At 42.1% G+C, this 20,511-nt stretch overlaps 1 protein-coding gene across 2 annotated transcripts; it reads right to left on the bottom strand.

The window, feature by feature from the left end:
• Positions 1-8,348: 8,348 nt before the first annotated feature.
• LOC138642058 (uncharacterized) lies at positions 8,349-16,917 on the bottom strand. Of its 2 annotated transcripts, XM_069729959.1 has the most exons (6): positions 16,799-16,917; positions 11,221-11,281; positions 11,050-11,136; positions 10,688-10,883; positions 10,382-10,541; positions 8,349-9,455 (listed from the first exon to the last, which is right to left on the bottom strand). In XM_069729959.1, exons 2-6 carry the CDS (start codon positions 11,266-11,268, stop codon positions 8,372-8,374), a joined length of 1,575 nt encoding a protein of 524 aa, XP_069586060.1. In that variant the 5' UTR covers positions 11,269-11,281; positions 16,799-16,917; the 3' UTR covers positions 8,349-8,371. The 2 variants fall into 2 exon arrangements, with proteins under 2 accessions (XP_069586060.1, XP_069586071.1); XM_069729970.1 differs by lacking the exon at positions 16,799-16,917 and having other exon boundaries at positions 11,221-11,297.
• Positions 16,918-20,511: the final 3,594 nt, after the last annotated feature.

The raw sequence follows: 20,511 nt of genomic DNA, 5'->3' as shown, positions 1-20,511 counted from the left end.
ACCTTACTTTCTTTGAGAGAAGCATTGTCCCCTTCCTCACCTTACTTCCTTTGAGAGCAGCATTGTCCCCTTCATCACCTTACCTCCTCTGATATCAGCATTGTCCCCTTCCTCACCTTACCTCCTCTGATAGCAGCATTGTCCCCTTCCTCACCTTACCTCATTTGAGAGCAGCATTGTCCCCTTTCTCACCTTACCTCCTCTGATAGGAGCATTGTCCCCTTCCTCACCTTACCTCCTTTGATAGCAGCATTGGCCTATTCCTCACCTTGCTTCCTCTGATAGCAGCATTGTCCCCTTCCCCACCTAACCTCCTCTGATAGCAGAATTGTCCCCTTCCTCACCTTACCTCCTCTGATAGCAGCATTGTCCCCTTCCTCACCTTACCTCCTCTGATAGCAGCATTGTCCCCTTCCTCACCTTACTTCCTTTGAGAGCAGCATTGTCCCCTTCCTCACCTTACTTCCTTTGAGAGCAGCATTTTCCCCTTTCTCACCTTACCTCCTCTGATATCAGCATTGTCCCCTTCCTCACCTTACCTCCTCTGATAGCAGCATTGTCCCCTTCTTCACCTTACTTCCTCTGATAGCAGCATTTTCCCCTTCCTCACCTTACCTCCTCTTATAGCAGCATTGTCCCCTTCCTCATCTTACCTCCTCTGATAGCAACATTGTTCCTTTCCTCACCATACCTCCTCTGATAGCAGCATTGTCCCCTTCCTCACCTTACTTCCTTTGATAGCAGCATTGTCCCCTTCCTCACCTTACCTCCTCTGATAGCAGCATTGTCCCTTTCCTCACCTTACCTCACCTCCTATGACAACAGCACTTTTTCATTACATATGTTTTTATCTATACTCTGCACAAAATTGATGCATGTGTTATGACTAGTGTTGAGCATTCCGATACCGCAAGTATCGGGTATCGGCCGATACTTGCGGTATCGGAATTCCGATACCGAGATCCGATACTTTTGTGGTATTGGGTATTGGATCCATAGTGAGGTGTAAAATAAAGAATTAAAATAAAAAATATTGATATATTCACCTCTCCGGCGGCCCCTGGACATCATCGCGGGTAACCGGCAAGCTTCTTTGTTTAAAATGAGCGCGTAGGACCTGTGGAATGACGTCGCGGCTTCTGATTGGTCGCGTGCCGCCCATGTGACCGCGACGCGACCAATCAGAAGTCGCGACGTCATTCTCAGGCACTAAACTCCTCATTCTAGGAATTTAGGACCTGAGGAATGATGTCGCGGCTTCTGATTGGTCGCGTTGCGGTCACATGGGCGGCACGCGACCAATGAGAAGCCGCGACGTCATTCCTCAGGTCCTAAACGCGCTCATTTTAAACAAAGAAGCCTGTCGGTTACCCGCGATGATGTCCAGGGGCCGCCGGAGAGGTGAATATATCAATATTTTGTATTTTAATTCTTTATTTTACACATTAATATGGATCCCAGGGCCTGAGGGAGAGTTTCCTCTCCTTCAGACCCTGGGAACCATCAGAATACCTTCCGATACTTGGTGTCCCATTGACTTGTATTGGTATCGGATATCGGTATCGGCGATATCCAATACTTTTCGGGTATCGGCCGATACTGTCCGATACCGATACTTTCAAGTATCGGACGGTATCGCTCAACACTAGTTATGACATGTGCACAAATGCTGATTGGGCAGTGCACGGCACAAGAATTTAAGTCCTGACATCTTTCCCAATAGTCCTAGACTCTGATTTCTATAAAGCATTACTCTGTATATACAGTTTTCTAGTGTGTTCCTTGAAATTAATCCAGTCCATAAATATTATTACCCCCCGTGATTAATATCTTAGCACCCAAAAAAGGCTGTCTTCAGTGTAGTTTGCATTCGCAGTGACTTGCTTTTGTAATTGCCCCCACTTCCTGAATAAAAGGCAGATTATGTCAGATTATTGCCCCCTTTGCCGCAGCTAGTCGAGCAGCACAGCCGTGATCTGGATACAACTTTCCATTGATATTAAAACCAATGTTTTATTGCTTTATCAATATTTGGCTCAGACTGGAAAAAAATCTCCTGTGCGCTGTTAAGCTTTCACAATAACAATTTTTAATACAGCATTTATAGGGTTTTGCTGATATTTTCTCCTTCACATCCTCTTGGGCTGAGATTCGTGATTGCTGAAAACACACAAATTAAAAAAAAAAAACAATGAAGGGAAACCACGGGCTGCCTCAGCTATTCTGCTAGGAAGATTACACAAATTCAAAGGTCACTTTACTCAGACACAAATGTTTCCCAAAATACATATTGACTGCAGTTATTATGAAATGTGCTGCGGCAGTGGTGTGAAATGTTACTGCTATTAAGCTGGACAGACTCCAAAATAGATTTTTAGATTTTTGCTTTAACAGTGTAAATGTTTCTTCTCTTTGTCTTCCCATTGATCTGTTTTAGTTGCAACAGACACAATATGCCAAATATAATTAAAATATGCACAATACCAATGTACTCCAGAGCAGCACTCACTATTCTGCTGGTGGGATTACTGTGTACATTCTATATATAACATTACTTTTTTATTATGTAATAATACTGAGATGCATCCTGTATTATACTCCAGAGCTGCACTCACTATTCTGCTGGTGCAGTCATTGTGTACATACATTACATTACTGATCCTGTACTGATCCTGAGTTACATCCTGTATTATACTCCAGAGCTGCACTCACTATTCTGCTGGTGCAGTCACTGTGGACATACATGACATTACTGATCCTGTACTGATCCTGAGTTACATCCTATATTATACTCCAGGATGTCAACAGTGGGATTTAAAAGACACAAGCATTGATGCCCCTGCTGTAACATGATTGCAGGACACCGATGGGCTATTATGACAGTTGATGACCTCAGTGTCTGTAACTATGACCCTCCTGTGAATGTCAAACTGTGGCTGGCATTTATACGAGATCGTGATTGTAGCAATATGTTATATGTTCATGTGGCCTCTAGGGGTCTCACTACTTTAATGTGTGTTCTATATTCTTTGTTTGGAACTTGTTGGATGTTGTTGTACTCGGAATTCATTGTAATGGAGGTTGAGACATGATGTGAATAAAGAGCCTGGAGATACTCACAGAGTGTGATTTATGACAGGATTCATCAAACAGAACATGGTGGCAGCCGGGCACAGAACCTGCAAATTTTTAGAGCTTATATGAGGCTGGAACTGCACAGATCACTGCAACTGTAAGTACAGATTCCCTGACAGAACAGAAAAATGGAGACTGGTCTGAAGCCCCCTCAGAGACTGGATGTCACTTCATGTACAGGTCCTTCTCAAAAAATTAGCATATAGTGTTAAATTTCATTATTTACCATAATGTAATGATTACAATTAAACTTTCATATATTATAGATTCATTATCCACCAACTGAAATTTGTCAGGTCTTTTATTGTTTTAATACTGATGATTTTGGCATACAACTCCTGATAACCCAAAAAACCTGTCTCAATAAATTAGCATATCAAGAAAAGGTTCTCTAAACGACCTATTACCCTAATCTTCTGAATCAACTAATTAACTCTAAACACATGCAAAAGATACCTGAGGCTTTTATAAACTCCCTGCCTGGTTCATTACTCAAAACCCCCATCATGGGTAAGACTAGCGACCTGACAGATGTCAAGAAGGCCATCATTGACACCCTCAAGCAAGAGGGTAAGACCCAGAAAGAAATTTCTCAACAAATAGGCTGTTCCCAGAGTGCTGTATCAAGGCACCTCAATGGTAAGTCTGTTGGAAGGAAACAATGTGGCAGAAAACGCTGTACAACGAGAAGAGGAGACCGGACCCTGAGGAAGATTGTGGAGAAGGACCGATTCCAGACCTTGGGGAACCTGAGGAAGCAGTGGACTGAGTCTGGTGTGGAAACATCCAGAGCCACCGTGCACAGGCGTGTGCAGGAAATGGGCTACAGGTGCCGCATTCCCCAGGTAAAGCCACTTTTGAACCATAAACAGCGGCAGAGGCGCCTGACCTGGGCTACAGAGAAGCAGCACTGGACTGTTGCTAAGTGGTCCCAAGTACTTTTTTCTGATAAAAGCAAATTTTGCATGTCATTCGGAAATCAAGGTGCCAGAGTCTGGAGGAAGACTGGGGAGAAGGAAATGCCAAAATGCCTGAAGTCCAGTGTCAAGTACCCACAGTCAGTGATGGTGTGGGGTGCCATGTCAGCTGCTGGTGTTGGTCCACTGTGTTTCATCAAGGGCAGGGTCAATGCAGCTAGCTATCAGGAGATTTTGGAGCACTTCATGCTTCCATCGGCTGAAATGCTTTATGGAGATGAAGATTTCATTTTTCAGCACGACCTGGCACCTGCTCACAGTGCCAAAACCACTGGTAAATGGTTTACTGACCATGGTGTTACTGTGCTCAATTGGCCTGCCAACTCTCCTGACCTGAATCCCATAGAGAATCTGTGGGATATTGTGAAGAGAAAGTTGAGAGATGCAAGACCCAACACTCTGGATGAGCTTAAGGCCGCTATTGAAGCATCCTGGGCCTCCATAACATCTCAGCAGTGTCACAGGCTGATTGCCTCCATGCCACGCCGCATTGAAGCAGTCATTTCTGCCAAAGGATTCCCGACCAAGTATTGAGTGCATAACTGAACATTATTATTTGATGGTTTTTTTGTTTGTTATTAAAAAACACTTTTATTTGATTGGATGGGTGAAATATGCTAATTTATTGAGACAGGTTTTTTGGGTTATCAGGAGTTGTATGCCAAAATCATCAGTATTAAAACAATAAAAGACCTGACAAATTTCAGTTGGTGGATAATGAATCTATAATATATGAAAGTTTAATTGTAATCATTACATTATGGTAAATAATGAAATTTAACACTATATGCTAATTTTTTGAGAAGGACCTGTAATCTGTCCCAGACTTGGAGACATTGGAAGGAAGAGTTTACACTGTATGTGGATCTGACTGTGGGCCCCACTGATGACAAACGGAAAGTAAAGCTGTTTTATTACCTAATTGGGGAAAATGGCAGAGAATTAGCCCACACCTTGCTCCCAGACACAGACAACCTCCTCCTAGCAGACATTGTGCAGGCATTTGATAAACACTGTGACCCAAAGAAGAATGAGACAGTGGAAAGATATAAGGCTACGTTCACATTAGCGTCATGCGACGCTGCGTCGCCGACGCAACGCAAGACGGATCGGAAACGCACGCAAAAACGCACCTTTTTTGACGCAAGCGTCGGACGGATGCGTCGTAAAACGCAGCGTTTTTTGTACGTTTTTGTTGCGTTTTTACAAAAAACGCAGCGTTTTACGACGCATGCGTTGTCAAACAATGATTATATCTTTACACACAATTTAGTGTCTAGACACTAGATAACACCACCAATGAATAGAAGAGGGTGGGTCTAGTGTCTAGACAATCGATAATGCCACCAATGGGTAGATGAGGGTGGGTATTAATGTAATAGTGGTATATATACCCCGGCATAGATTATTTCCAACCATAGAGCATCAAGATGGATCGTTCCATGGAGAGTGTCTACCTCAATTTTGAGCTGGAATTAGCCCTTGCTATTGCCTATGCTATTGCCTGTCATGAACAGAGGAAAAGAGACAAACTACGGAGAAAGAGTCGTCGGCGTTTTTGGCTACACCCTATAGTGGAAGTCCGAGAGAGTCGTGGAGCCTACCATTGTCTGTTTGGCGAGTTAAATCACAACCAGGAGAAATACTTTGAGTACACCAGGATGTCTCAAAACAGCTTCCGATATCTGCTGCGTCTGGTGGAAGGAAGCATTTCCAGGCAGGACACGCAGCTCCGTAAATCGATTTCCCCCGAGGAACGTCTGCTGGTGACTCTACGGTACGTAATGGAATGTGAAGGATTTATATGTTCTTGCCATTTTTTAAAGTAACGTGTTTTTGTTTTGTGGGTTGGGGGATTGTAATTAAAAATGAAAAATTCTTTCATAACAATGTAATTAATTACATTTATTTCTTTTTCTTCTTGTCAGTTTCCTTGCTACCGGAGAGACCTTGAGATCACTGCATTTCCAGTTTCGTATTGGAGTCTCCACACTGTCTGGTATTATTGCCGACACATGCCGCGCATTGTGGGACAACCTCCGGGAGGAATTTTTACCCATCCCTACAACAGAAATATGGCAGGCCAACGCCCAAAAATTCGAACAAGTGTGTTCTTTCCCTAACTGTATAGGAGCCATGGATGGGAAGCACATTAGGATTACCAAGCCTTCAAGAAGTGGATCTCTTTTTTTTAATTATAAAAAATACTTTTCCACCGTGCTCATGGCAATTGCAGGTGCGGACTGCAGGTTTCTCGCTGTGGACATTGGAGCGTTTGGCCGTGCAAATGATTCACGGACATTTAAGGAGTCAGACATGGGCCGAAGATTATACGAGAACAATTTTAATTTCCCCCAGCCACGACCTCTTCCCAACACCGAAGGCCCGGCCCTGCCATTTGTTGCGGTTGGGGATGAGGCTTTTCAAATGAGTGGCAACCTACTTAAACCGTACTCCAGTCGGGGGTTGGACCGCACCAAAACTATTTTTAATTATAGACTGTCCAGGGCCAGAAGAACTGTTGAGTGCGCCTTTGGCATCCTGGTCTCCAAATGGCGTATCTTAGGATCCGCCATAAATTTGAAAATTGAGACAGTGGATGAGGTGGTGAAGGCGTGTGTGGTTCTCCACAATTTTATTATTGATAAAGAGAGAGTCAACATGGAACTCGATGAACCCATACCAAATCCATTGCCTGATTATCAAGATCATCCTCTGCGGACAACTGTGGAGATTGCTCATATGAGGGACCAATTTGCTGCATACTTTGTTTCTGATGTTGGGCGTGTTTCATGGCAAGATCAAATGGTTTAATTCATCTTGTTATTATGATGTCATGTAAACACTGTGGAGTCCATGTCATTTAACCATCCTATGTTTGGTTATTGTTATGTCCCCTGATTTTCTAATGCGTTGTGTTTTGAAATAAAGTTCTTGTGCCTTTCCGTTTTCACAAAAAAAATCTCCCATATGTTTTTCCATAGTAATAGAATTGTAAAATCCATTTTTAGTGAAAGTAATGTGTGTCCCACAAAATTTATGTGAGCACCAGTACCCAAATGGACTGTGACAAAACAAATAAATTTTTCAGCCGTGTGTACCATAGTTTTGAACGTATAACATGATCGGCTCCCACCTTGTCAACCATTTTTAATCCTGCAGACTATTTTCATATGGAACCTGGCTTGACAAGGAGGGAGACGATCATGTTTGCAAAACTCTACAGAGTTAACACTATTGTACTCAGGATGCTAGAATACGTCCAGAGTCAAATAGTGGCGACACTGGGAACATTGCTTCCACCTCACCTGACCAATATTCTTAAGGTACATTAATAAAACTATTATCCAACGATACCGACCAGTGATACGACTGGACCAAGATCGTTGTTTAGTTGTCGCTGGTTGCTGGAGAGCTGTCACACAGACAGCTCTCCAGCGACCAAAAAAGAGCAAGTCCCGTGTAATCTGGGTAATGTTATGAAGCGCATGGCCGCACTCACGATGTTTACCATTGTAAATGTAATGTTAAAAAATACAAAAAAATATTATATTCCGGTGTGTGACACGTCCATCGCCGTCAGCTTCCCGTACTGTGCCAGCCCTAAAGCACAGCACAGCGTTTATTATTAAGTCAACGGTGTGCTCAGCTTTACGGGCGGGAATCACAGTGTCAGTGCGGAAAGATGACGGCGAGGGACGTGGTTGACACCTTTTTATATTTGTGGGGTATTGTTCACTTTTTATTTGAGTGTTTAAAACACTGCGCTACTAACCCAATATTCCCTTGTTTAAAACAAAGACATCGCTGGATCGGTGTCTAACTCACCGATCCAACAATGACAGCGTGTGATCAGTTACCCCAAAAAATTCCAAATCATTCGCTGACACCAAAAATCTCACAGCAGGTGCTCAATCGTTTTACGATTTCAGAAAAGATAACGTTGGTAACACAAAAACCAACTTTATCTATACTGAAATCGTTGTGTGATGGTACATTTTAAACTTGACATATTGAGCAATGCTGTTTGTGTTTGTAACATCTGATAGTACACTGAGCGACAGCCCTATAAAACAATGAAAAAAAAAATTGATAACATATTGTCAGACATTGCACATCAGGTGTTACAAAGACAAGATTTGTGTATACGGCGCAAGGTGTGATTTGGTGCAAACTTTATTTGAGACAATAAAAACACATTTTTTTAAAAAAAAATAACATTTTTATTTAGGGACACAAAAAAAAATGGGAAAATGTAATTAGGGGGTATCTACATCTGCTATTAAAGGGGATTGATATCCCCCACTTTTTGGGGGTGTTGAGGAGAACGAGGAGGAGGACGAGGGGGAGGAAGCAGCATACTCTATCACACTAGACGGGATGCCGACATCAATCCAGCCAGTTGATGGTGGCGAGACTGCCAAAGCAGGAGGTGAGGGAGGAGGAGGGACGACCAGTGTCCTTAGCTGGCTACTCCGGCTCCGGGTCGACCCAGGCTGTGTAGATGGTGTACTCCTTGTAGACCCAGGCTGGGTACTGGGTGTACTCTGTGTAGACCCAGCCTGGGTACTTGGTGTGCTCCGGGTCGACCCAGGCTGTGTTCTGGTGGTAGTTTGGGGAGCAGCCATAGCCAAGGTCGTAGTGCTTGTCGTCGTCGTCTTCTTCTTTTTCTTCCTCCTCTCTCCCTCTGGGTGTGGGTCGGCCTCCCGTCTGTGTGCCCTTGAAGGCCTGTCATGCTCTGAACTTTGGGGCTCTGTTCTGTGGTGGCGGTGGCGGTGGCGGTGGCCCTCGGCACACGGAGCTCTGTCGTGGTGCTCTGCAGCAGGAGTCGGAGTCATGGCAGCCAGCGATGGTACTGCGGGCACATTTGTCGCCGACTGCATGACCCGAGCCTGCTGCAGAGCAGTGACATATACATTGTTGCAGCCCTGCATGACCGAAATCTGGAGTTCCGGCGTAAGATGTTCAACCATGCCGTTGTGAATGGCATTAAAAAAATGTTTGGCCGGCCTCGAGAGATCCGTTTCGATGTTTTCAAGACGCCGTTCGATATTGGACATTTTATCGCACAGCGCCTTGAAACCATTCTGAAATACGGTGCTCAAATGTAAAAATTCGGGTATGACCGCCCTGTCCGAGGCCCGCTGACGCTGTCGGGAAGACCCGAAGGAAGGAGCGACAGAGGCCTCGGCCAGGGGAACATCTGATGGACCGGCTGCCGGTTCGCCAGATTGTGGTGGTGCAGACCTGCTCTCGCTGTGGGATGGCTGCGACAGTTCAGATGGCGCTTCACAAAGGACCGCTCCAGAGGGTCGAACAGTCTCGCGGGTGCTGCTGTGTGTTCTGTGAAAACATAAGGAAACCATTAGTATACTAAATATCACATTTCACATGCGTCATTAATAAACTTTACCGCCAGGTATCCATTGCCGCCATTAATATTAACCTATTTTTAATATTGACACTGCATATGCACCATCAATATTAAAAAAAAATTCATTTATTTATTCAAAATAGTCACCCATGGTTGCGGTTTGTAACGCCAGACAATTATGCTTACGTTGGAACTGCCATGACGTCACGGTCATGTGACCGAGACGTCATCACAGGTCCTGCGAGCTGAGCAACCATGGGAACATAACCTGCTTTGCAGTGGAATGTATGCCGTATCTATTATATTTTACTTTTTTGTGTATAAAAAATCTGGGATACACCTGGATAGCCACTATACTACTCCACTATGAAATATTGGCTGGGCATGGCCAATCTACTATCTTTCTGTGTTCTGTATACTTCAGATTTCAGGGAAATTGCTAGTAAGTCAAGCTCACCATTGTAGTAATCCCAGAAGGGAGCCGCTGTGTCAAGTGTGAGAAGACCAGAAATGAATAAAAAATTCGAGGTCAACGAGGCGTGAAAAGTAAAAACAAAATACTTTATTCACTTCAATCAGAAGCAGAGGATGAAACATCTGCACAATACAATAAAAACACTATCTACGCGTTTCAGGTCTGATGTTCCCTGTCTCCTGAAACGCGTAGATAGTGTCTATTGTATTGTGCTGATGTTTCATCCTCTGCTGCTGATTGAAGAGGATAAAAGTATGTATTTTTTATGTTTCACGCCTCGGTGAACTTGCCTTTTTTTCTTCATTTCTATACTTTGTACTTGCCAAAATAAATGGCTGGGCAATAAGCTACGTGGCTGGAATGTAGTATGTGAATATGCATGTTGTAAAAACTAGGTGTGTGCATAGGTACTATACTTACTCTCTGCTTTCAAGGACCGGTCGCAGGAACTGCAGTATACGGTTGTACTTGTACACCGAGGTCCTTGAAGCGGCAGCACCACTACGGGTCTGTCCCTCCATTTTCAGGCCCCTCCTGAAGCGGTCCTTCATGGAGCGCCATCTGGTCCTCAATTGTTTAACTGTGTATAAGGATAAAAAATAAAAAAGGTTTTAGATAATATATTGAAAACGATTACGCAACCGTGTGCAATCCCAATAGAAGACATCACAGACGGTTGTGTAATCCTGGCATGATGGGTCACAGCAGCATTTTGGAAATACTTACGGAAACTAGCTTTGGCCTTGGGGGAAGCGCTGTCGAAGCCATCCCACAGCGATTGTGCCACCTCTAACCACAGACGCCGCAATATGCCCTGGTCCGCGTGCCGGAGGTCACGGCTGTCCCACAACGGGCCCCGTGCTTCAATGGATGCCACCATCATGTCAATATCCAATGGTTCATCCAGGGCCCGTTGTGAAACCTAGAATAAATGGAAAATATTAATGTTTGCAAGAAAAAAATAATTGTCCCTACCTCCTCCAACACCACCTACCACAAACACCACCACCCCCTCCCACCACCCCCCATACCCGCAAAAACAAAAAAATTACAGAAATAAAATGAATAGGTTTGAAAGAAAAACTTACTCTCCGTCCTGCAACCACAGCTTGGCCCCTTGGTCCCTGTTCCTGCTCCCTCTGTTCCTCCTGGTCCTCCTCCTCACTTGAAGAAGCCTGCAAAATAGTTTACCAAAAAGTTGAGTGACCCATCTACAAATGACAGCGAATATAGTAAGCAATAGTAGATCATGTACTCACCGGACTCCTCAGCGGTGGGGTGTTGCTTGAATCGCTGCCGCTGGCCATGACTAATGCAATTCTGAAATAAAGAACAAAATAACATTGATCCTATGCTCCTATGCACAATCCAGCAATATATATAAAAAAAAAAAAATTATTCATTCAAACCACAAAGAACATTGCACTGCAACTGAACTAACGCTAAGCAAACAACACGGCCACATTGATTAAATTAAAGAAACAATGGCAGAGACAACCCAATGCCCAATGCCAGAGTACAAAAGCCTAAAGATAAGAAAACTAATCTACAACAGACCCTATGTAGTAATCCCAAAAGAGTTTTTTTTTTTTTTAAAAAGTACAGTATGCATGGAGCAACCCAAAAAACACAATAGATTTTTGAAAGGAAAAAATTAACAACCCCCAAAAATTAAGGGCAGAAACATTAATAAAACACCATACTTTACAATAAAACCGACAGGGCCGGAGACAATAAAAGGCCATACAACGCCATACATCACAACCAGAAACATACAACAATGTCTTTACACAACCACAGTGCTGAACATAATACACAACTTGCAATAAAAAATTAATAAATGTAATAACAGGGCGCAGAATCATTCTATACTACCATAATTTAAAAAATAAAACCGACAGGGCCGGAGACTATTAAACGCCATCATATAACGCAAGAATAAAACATCACAACTGAATACAAAAAACACCACCAAACCAAAAAATGGAAAAGAAAAATCTATCCTGGAAAGAACAATAATCAAGGCCGCAGACAATGAAACGCCATCCTATACAACGCCATACATCACAACCAGACTAAAAATACCACAATATCTTTAACCACAGTGCAGAATATAATACACAACTTGCAAAAATAATTTTAAAAAACATGTAGAAAATGCACAGAATCATACTTACATCTCTGGATAGCGGATGAAAAGACAGTATTGTAGTAGTGTGTCTAGTCTGTTGTGTAGCCTGCAGCAGAAGTGACAAACAATCCAACATTTTCTTTATATATGGGGGATGTTTTTCTCACTGTTTGCACTGTCTAGACCCTGTCTAGACACTTTTTTGTTTCATTTTATCTAACGACGCATGCGTCGCACAACGCACGCACGACGCACACCCGCGACGCAAGTGCGTTGTCAATAGGTTTCAATGGGAAATTGAACGCATTGACGACGCACGAGCGACGCAAGTGCGACGCGTGCGTTTTTTGGACGCTAGAAAAATGCAACATGGTAGCGTCTCCGACGCCACCCAGGTGCGGTGAAACGACGCATGCGTCGTGCGTTTTACCGAAAACGCACAACAACGCAACGCATGCGTCCCCAATGATAAAGATAGGGGCGCATGACGCATGCGTTGTCGTGCGTTGACGCTAATGTGAACGTAGCCTAAGTTTTTCACAAGACATCAGGAGGATGGTGAAAATGAGGACAGATATCTGACAGAGCTGAGGAGACTTGCAGAAACATGTGGCTTTGGAGAGATCAGGGACAGTCTAATAAAGGACAGAATGGTGTGTGGCATAAAGGACAGTCATCTCAAAGAAAGATTACTGAGAGAGGAAGGCATGACTTTAGAGAAATGTATGCAAATCTGCAGGGCTGCTGAGCTCACAAAGCACAGCCTGAAGATGATGGCAGGCACCAGTGAGAATGATGATGACAAGGTACATGCAGTATCTATGTAAGGAAAGACAGGACCAGACTACCCTATAAACGCTGTCCACTGCAAGTATTGTGGGAAAAGACATGAGAGAGACAAAACCAAGTGTCCAGCATATGGGGAAACCTGCAGGTCATGTGGCAAGAAGAATCATTCCTCTGCTGTCTGCAGGCAAGGAAGAGGCAAACAGTATAGACAGCTCCACACTGTGACACCAGACACTGACAGTGCAGAGGACATTACATGGCTACAAATGCAGTCTACAACAGAGAAAGTCAATGTAGTCGGGCAGTCAGTAGTGAAGGATGCCAAGCAGCTGTATGCAACATTCTTGTTGGATGAGAAGCCCATTAGATTTCAGCTGGATTGTGGAGCAAGCTGCAATGTAATTTCATTTGATCTGCTAAACAAACAGGTTTCTATTGAGCCAACTGACAAGGTACTGGTGATGTACAACAAAAGTGTTCTGAAACCAATGGGGACATGTAAGCTAAAAATACGAAACCCATGTAACAGAAAGAGTTATAGAGTTGAATTTACCGTGTTACGGGGTGGTAACCATGTACAATTACTGGGAGTAAAAGCAGTTCAGGCAATGGACTTAATAAAAGTACAGTCTCAGAACATTATGTCTGTTGAAGTTGCCCAGGATATACAAAATCCAAAACTAAATGCAGAGCACAACTTGGACATGCAGAAAATAAAAGCAGAGTATGCTGATGTATTTGAAGGTGATGGATGCTTTGAAGGTAAATATAGGCTAGAAATTGACAACACAGTGCAGCCCACCAGATTACCTACAAGAAGAGTGCCTGTAGCTTTAATGCAACCGCTGAAAGTAGAACTGCAAGATCTACAGAGAAGAGGCATGATAGCACCAGTCCATAAGAGCACAGATTGGATCAGCAGTTTGGTCATAGTGCAGAAACCATCGGGCAAGTTAAGAATATGTATTGATCCTAAGCCACTCAACAAGGCGCTGAAACGAAATCATTACCCAATGCCAACATTAGATGATGTTCTACCAGATTTATCAAAGGCTAAAATATTTTCTGTATGTGATGTAAAAAATGGATTCTGGCATGTGGCCCTGACTGAAGATTCAAGTTTATTGACAACATTTTCTTCACCATTTGGACGCTTTAAATGGCTGAAAATGCCCATGGGACTAAAACCTGCTCCAGAGATATTCCAGCAGAAATTGATGCAGGCTTTGGAAGGACTTACTGGAGTGAAGACAATAGCGGATGATATCCTAGTAGTGGGAGAAGGTGAAAATATGGAATCTGCAATCAAGGATCACGATCAGAAGATGATACAATTTTTGGACAGATGCAGAGAAAAAAACATAAAGCTGAATTTGGACAAATTCAAATTGAAAATGACAGAAGTGGCCTATATTGGTCATCGACTGACTTCAACTGGGGTCAAAGTGGATCCTGAAAAGGTGAGAGCAATACAAGATTTGCCTACCCCTACTGATGTTTCTGGAGTACAACGATTTTTGGGCATGGTGAATTATCTCTCAAAATTTTGCAGACATCTGTCAGACATGTGTGAGCCACTGAGACAGCTAACCCACAAAGATGTGCGCTGGGAATGGACAGAAAGCCAGGAGACTGCTTTCCGAGCAGTAAAGAATGCCATTGCAGATACAGCAACCCTAAAGTATTTCGATCCAGATCGAGAAGTGGCTCCAAGGCCTTTTTCCGAAGCATCACATTGTACCACCGTACAATGTGATGCTTCGGAAAAAGGCCTTGGAGCCACATTAATGCAGAACAAACAGCCAATTACATTTGCAAGCAGAGCCCTTACAACAACAGAGCAGGGATATGCGCAGATTGAGAAGGAACTACTGGCTGTGGTATTTGGGATGGAGAAGTTTCACCAGTACACCTATGGCCGACGGGTAACAGTGCAGTCGGATCACAAACCATTGGAGAGCATTACAAAGAAACCATTACTAAATGCCCCAAAGAGACTACAGCGCATGCTGTTGCGACTTCAGAAATATGATGTTGACATCGGGTACTGTCCAGGAAGAGACTTACTGATTGCAGATACGCTAAGCAGAGCTTACCTTCCTATCACAAATGATGAGGAGGAAGACATTGAAACCATCAATATGTGTAACTATCTTGCAGTGTCAAAAGTAAAGGTCAAGCAAATTCAGACTTTTACAGAGAAGGATAAAAGTCTCCAGAGTTTAAAGACTGTCATCTTGCAGGGCTGGCCAAAATACAAGCAGCATGCTCCGAGGGAAGTCTCACCATTCTTCCACATGAGAGATGAATTGTCAGTGCAGCAAGGAATCATCTTTAAAGGAGACAGGGCTGTTATACCTGAAGTTCTCAGAAGAGGCATATTGAAGACATTGCACTCTTCTCACTTAGGCATGGAAGGATGCCTACGTCGTGCACGAGCATCAGTTTATTGGCCAGGAATGAATGACCACATAAAAAATTACATAGCACAATGTGAAATATGTGCATCCTGCAATGATAAGCAACCAAAGGAGACATTGCAACCTCATGAAATTCCACATAGGCCTTGGTCAAAAATAGGAACAGACTTGTTCACATGGAATGACAAAGAATACCTGATTACAGTGGACTATTTCTCTAACTTCTGGGAGGTTGATTTGGTGCAGGACACAAGGGCGAGAACAGTGATTAAAAAACTCAAGGCCCATTTTGCCAGGTATGGCATTCCAGATATCGTTTTCTCTGACAATGCGGCACAGTTTACGTCGGAAGAATTCAAAACTTTCAGTAAGAAATGGGAATTTGAACACCAGACGTCTTCTCCAAGATATCCTCAGAGTAATAGGAAAGTAGAAAGAAGTAGCGGACAATCAATAAGCAAAATACGTTGAATAAGCCCAATAACTTATATATGTGTCCAGGTAAAATCCGTGGAGAAAATGGAGGGGACCACTACTTAACGGGTGAATGGCAGACCATTCGGTAGATTAATATAACATAAAACCCTATGCATGGAAAACAGTACCAATATATAGAAATGTATAGATGGACAAAATACAAATATAAAAATGTATATATATATATATATATATATATATATATATATATAAATATAAGATAATAAAAAATATAAAGACCAAAGTATAATATAGTAAAATGCCTTTATTAAAATAATGTAATGGGCAATAAATGGTAACAACAATATGTGCCTGTAACTGGAGGAACAATTATACAAATATATATTAGCAAAAATTAGCAATAAAATATGGACGTATAAGGAGGGAAAAATGCCAAAAAATGGCTGGAGATGGAAATACACTGCAAAGGTTTATATGGGCTACCGCAAAAATATATAAAGATTATATGTCTGCAGAAAATATATATAAAGAAGTATGAATTACAAAAAAAGTGGACAAATGCTGTATATATATAAAAGATGTATAAGAATGAATGATGTGAAAAAAGTGAAAATATGAATGTGCAACCAATTAAGTGGACAACTGAGCAATAATTACTCAATAAAATGAACTATGTAGATCAAATAATTAAATAAAAAAATATAAAAATATATTTATAGAAAAATAATAAAACCAAAAAAAAAAAAAGGGTGAGCAGTGCAAGATAAAATGTACATATATATATATGAAAATGCCAGCCACGAGAAAAAATATATATAAAAATAAACTAACACCTAGAAACCGCTGTGAAATACACAGTCCATACAGTATATATATATATTTGTGTAAAAAGTAATAAGGGGCACAGCCAATTGTATGCAAACAAAGTTATGGGGCCGGTAAACAAATGTAAAGTGCATGTGCATATATATCAGATCAATGGCGGACGTAGATAGTGCAACGTGAGCCCCAGACAAAAGAGCCACAAGCAGAGTTCCATACAAAGTAATAGATAATTACCTCCTCCTAGAACAGTCCAGTCCTCCAGGTACAGAGCACCCCGACGCGCGTTTCGGACCGTGTCCTTCGTCAGGGGGATTGGATTTTGTTTCACCAATTTTGGATCACAGGATTCAAAATTGTCCAAGAATAATTTTTGCCTATCAGAGAAACATAATGTCAGTGGGATGGTAATGAGTTAATAAAAAAATCACTAAGAAGTGTTATTAAAATCTCTCAGTTTACTGCAATAACAATCAATTCATAGATTTTTTCCTCCCAGTGTTTCAGCCTCCGGCACTTGCTGCTCGTTCGTCGTTGTGAGGTCTTCAACAAAGCAGAAATTATTTATTATATTCAGAATTTAGCAAATTATCTTCAATATTGTTTATGTATACAAAGGTTTTCAACCAGAAATGTTCTTATGTTCAAAGATGGATAAAAAGTACTACATAATAAGTATGTAACTACGACTGATGAATGTAATGTATAATGAGGGAATGTATCTGAAAGGAATTGCAGCAGGGACTTAGGCTATGTGCACATGATGCGGATTTTGCTGCGGATCCGCAGCGTTTTCCATGAGTTTACATTACAATGTAAACCTATGGGAAACAAAAAATGCTGTGCACATGCTGCGGAAAAAAACACGTGGAAACGCAGCGGTTTACATTCCGCAGCATGTCACTTCTTTTTGCGCGGATTCTGCAGCAGTTTTACACCTGCTCCATAATAGAAAATCACATTTGTAAAACCGCAGTGAAATCCGCACAAAAAATGCGGTAAATCCGCAATAAATCTGCAGCAAAAACTCAGCGTTTTTGCCCTGCACATTTATCAAATCCACTGCAGAAAAATCCTGGTGAGACTACTTTCACACTAGCATTAACTGCAATCCGTCACAATGCGTCATTTTGCAGAAAAAACGCATCCTGCAAAAGTGCTTGCAGGATGCGTTTTTTCCCCATAGACTTGTATTGACGACGCATTGCGACGGATTGCCACACGTCGCATCCGTCGTGCGACGGATGCGTCGTGCTTTGGCGGACCGTCGGGATCAAAAAACGCTACATGTAACTCCTCCCCCACCTCCCCGCACCTCACAATGGGGCAGCGGATGCGATGAAAATCTGCATCCGCTGCACCCGTTGTGCGGCACAAACAACGCTAGCGTCGGTAACCTCGGCCCGTCGCAGTGCGTCGGGCTGAGGTTACCGACGCTAGCCCGTAACTAGCCCGACGCTAGTGTGAAAGTAGCCTTATGTGTCTATGATGTCACCACAGGTCTTGTACTGTCCAAGAATTCTGGACCTTTGGTGACATCATGATCAGGTGACTGGTCATGTGTCCGTGATTTCACCACAGGTCTTGTGCTCTGTGGGACTTCAGACCCTTTGGTGACATCGTGATTTTGTGACCAGTCATGTGACTATGATATCATCATAGCCACTGTATTCCGTGGGAGTCAGGAATTAAGAGAAGAGAGACTGGCGTTGAGTCCGAATGCGTCTATGTGTGTGTGTGTAGTTGGGCCTAGAATGTATGGGCTCCTGGAAGTTCCTCTCTGCAGCCTATAAAGATGGATACCTGTGGAGCGTGGATGGATATTCTTAACCCCTTCATGACCGCAGCTTTTCGTTTTTCGCTAGCACCAATCGTGGGCATTTAACCTCTCTGATGCCGCTGTCAGTAGTGCCCCATACCTGCGCGCTTCCATCAGGACAATGCGATGCTTTCGCATCATCATGATGGTCTCCATGGAGACCCCAGCCGCTATATGGCAGCGGGGTCCTACAGTGAAGGTGGCATATCAGTGCCGGAGACACCTTTTTCACTGCTTGTCAGATCCTGGTCTCATGCCCTGCAGTGCAGATGCTTTGCAGAACATCAGATCAGAGATCTGATGTTATACCATAATGTACCATACTTGGACAATGTAAAAAAAATATTTTAAAAGTGTAAAAATATATATATATATTTTTTATATCCCCAAACAAAAAAAGGAAACAAATATTTTTCCAATGAAAACATTTATTTATGTAAATAAAAAAATAAACAATAAAAGTACACATATTTGGCGTTGCCGTGTGCATAATGTCCCGCTCTATAAAACTGTCCCGCTAGTTAACCCCTTCAGTGAACACCATTAAAAAAAAACACGGCAGAAAACAATGCTTTATCATCGTACCGCCGAACTAAAAGTGCAATAAAACGCAATCAAAAAGACGAATGTAACTAAATATGGTACAGCTGAAAATGTCATCTTGTCCCAAAAACAAGCAATCACACAGCTCCATCAGCAGAAAAATAAAAGTTGTAACTCTCAGAATAAAGCGATGCAAAAATAATTACTTTTTCTATAAAATAGTTTCTATTGTGTAAAAGCGCGAAAACATAAAATTATTAATTATATAAATTGTGTATCGTTGTAATCGTACTGACCTGAAGAATAAAACTGTCTTAGCAATTTTACCACACACAGAATGGTATGAAAAAAAAACGAAAAGCAATTCCTGAATTGCTGGTTTTTGTTCATTCTGTCTCTCAAAAATCAGAATAGAAAGCGATCAAAAAATGTCATGTGCCTGAAAATGGTACCAATAAAAAACATCTGGTCGTCCCGCAAAAAACAAGCAATAGAATGACTGTCGGCTGAAATATGGAGAAATTATAGTTCTCAAAATATGGTGCGACAGCAACCAAATATAAAAATCTGATATAAATCTAAAAACCTACTCGAAAGTGAATATTAAATCAAAACATCAGATACTTTAAAATCATTTTATTAAATATAATTATTAAAAACAAGGAGAAACTGACAGCAAACATCACAGTATATATCATAGTACAAACATTAATAATAAATACATCATAAAGGGCACAGATCCCATAATATGTACAAGAGATACCTAACTAAATAAATAGCCTCCAAAAAAATATCCACATGAAGTGCAGATCTAATAGACAGTCTATCAAGACTGAGTAAAGTGCATAAGTGGTATATAGAAAATATAAGTACCAGTGTATAGGTGATCTGTGGCTCCCAGGGACTCCAGCTCCAATGTATGTTTCGCCACCGTGGCTTATTCAAGGAGAGTATCGCTGTATTCTCACCGACCCGATGAATAAAGTCGCCTAATCACTTATACCTCATAAGGAACAGCACAAAAAATAAATAAAACCAGTTCTTCACATGCTGTTGATTTTTTCATTACAGCGGGGTTTCTGTGTACATCTCAGAAATACGTGATTCAGCCAGAACGCCCTGTGGAAGATTCCCTATAATGAGGTAGATGGAGGCACTGTGGGCACCATAAGACCTGTGATCCGTTGGTGTCCATCTTTTTAGGATTGCATAAAAGTGCCATTAGCCACAGTTTTGTGCACTTCTGAAAAGAACACCGCTGAACAGAGGCCAGACAGAGTCCAGACTAACTCTGCTGCCTCATTATAGTGAATGGATCCATGTGATAAATGTGATAATAATAATAAATAAAATAATAATTTTATTTATATAGCGCCAACATATTCCGCAGCGCTTTACAAATTATAGAGGGGACTTGTACAGACAATAGACATTACAGCATAACAGAAATACAGTTCAAAACAGATACCAGGAGGAGTGAGGGCCCTGCTCGCAAGCTTACAAACTATGGGGAAAAGGGGAGACACAAGAGGTGGATGGTAACAATTGCTTTAGTTATTCGGACCAGCTATAGTGTAAGTCTCAGGTG

This window comes from Ranitomeya imitator, chromosome 1, assembly GCF_032444005.1.
Source record: "Ranitomeya imitator isolate aRanImi1 chromosome 1, aRanImi1.pri, whole genome shotgun sequence".
In the NCBI taxonomy this organism is placed as follows: Eukaryota; Metazoa; Chordata; class Amphibia; order Anura; family Dendrobatidae; genus Ranitomeya; species Ranitomeya imitator.
The sequence above is the reverse complement of the archived record's forward strand: the minus strand, read 5'-3'. Positions and strand labels throughout refer to the sequence as shown.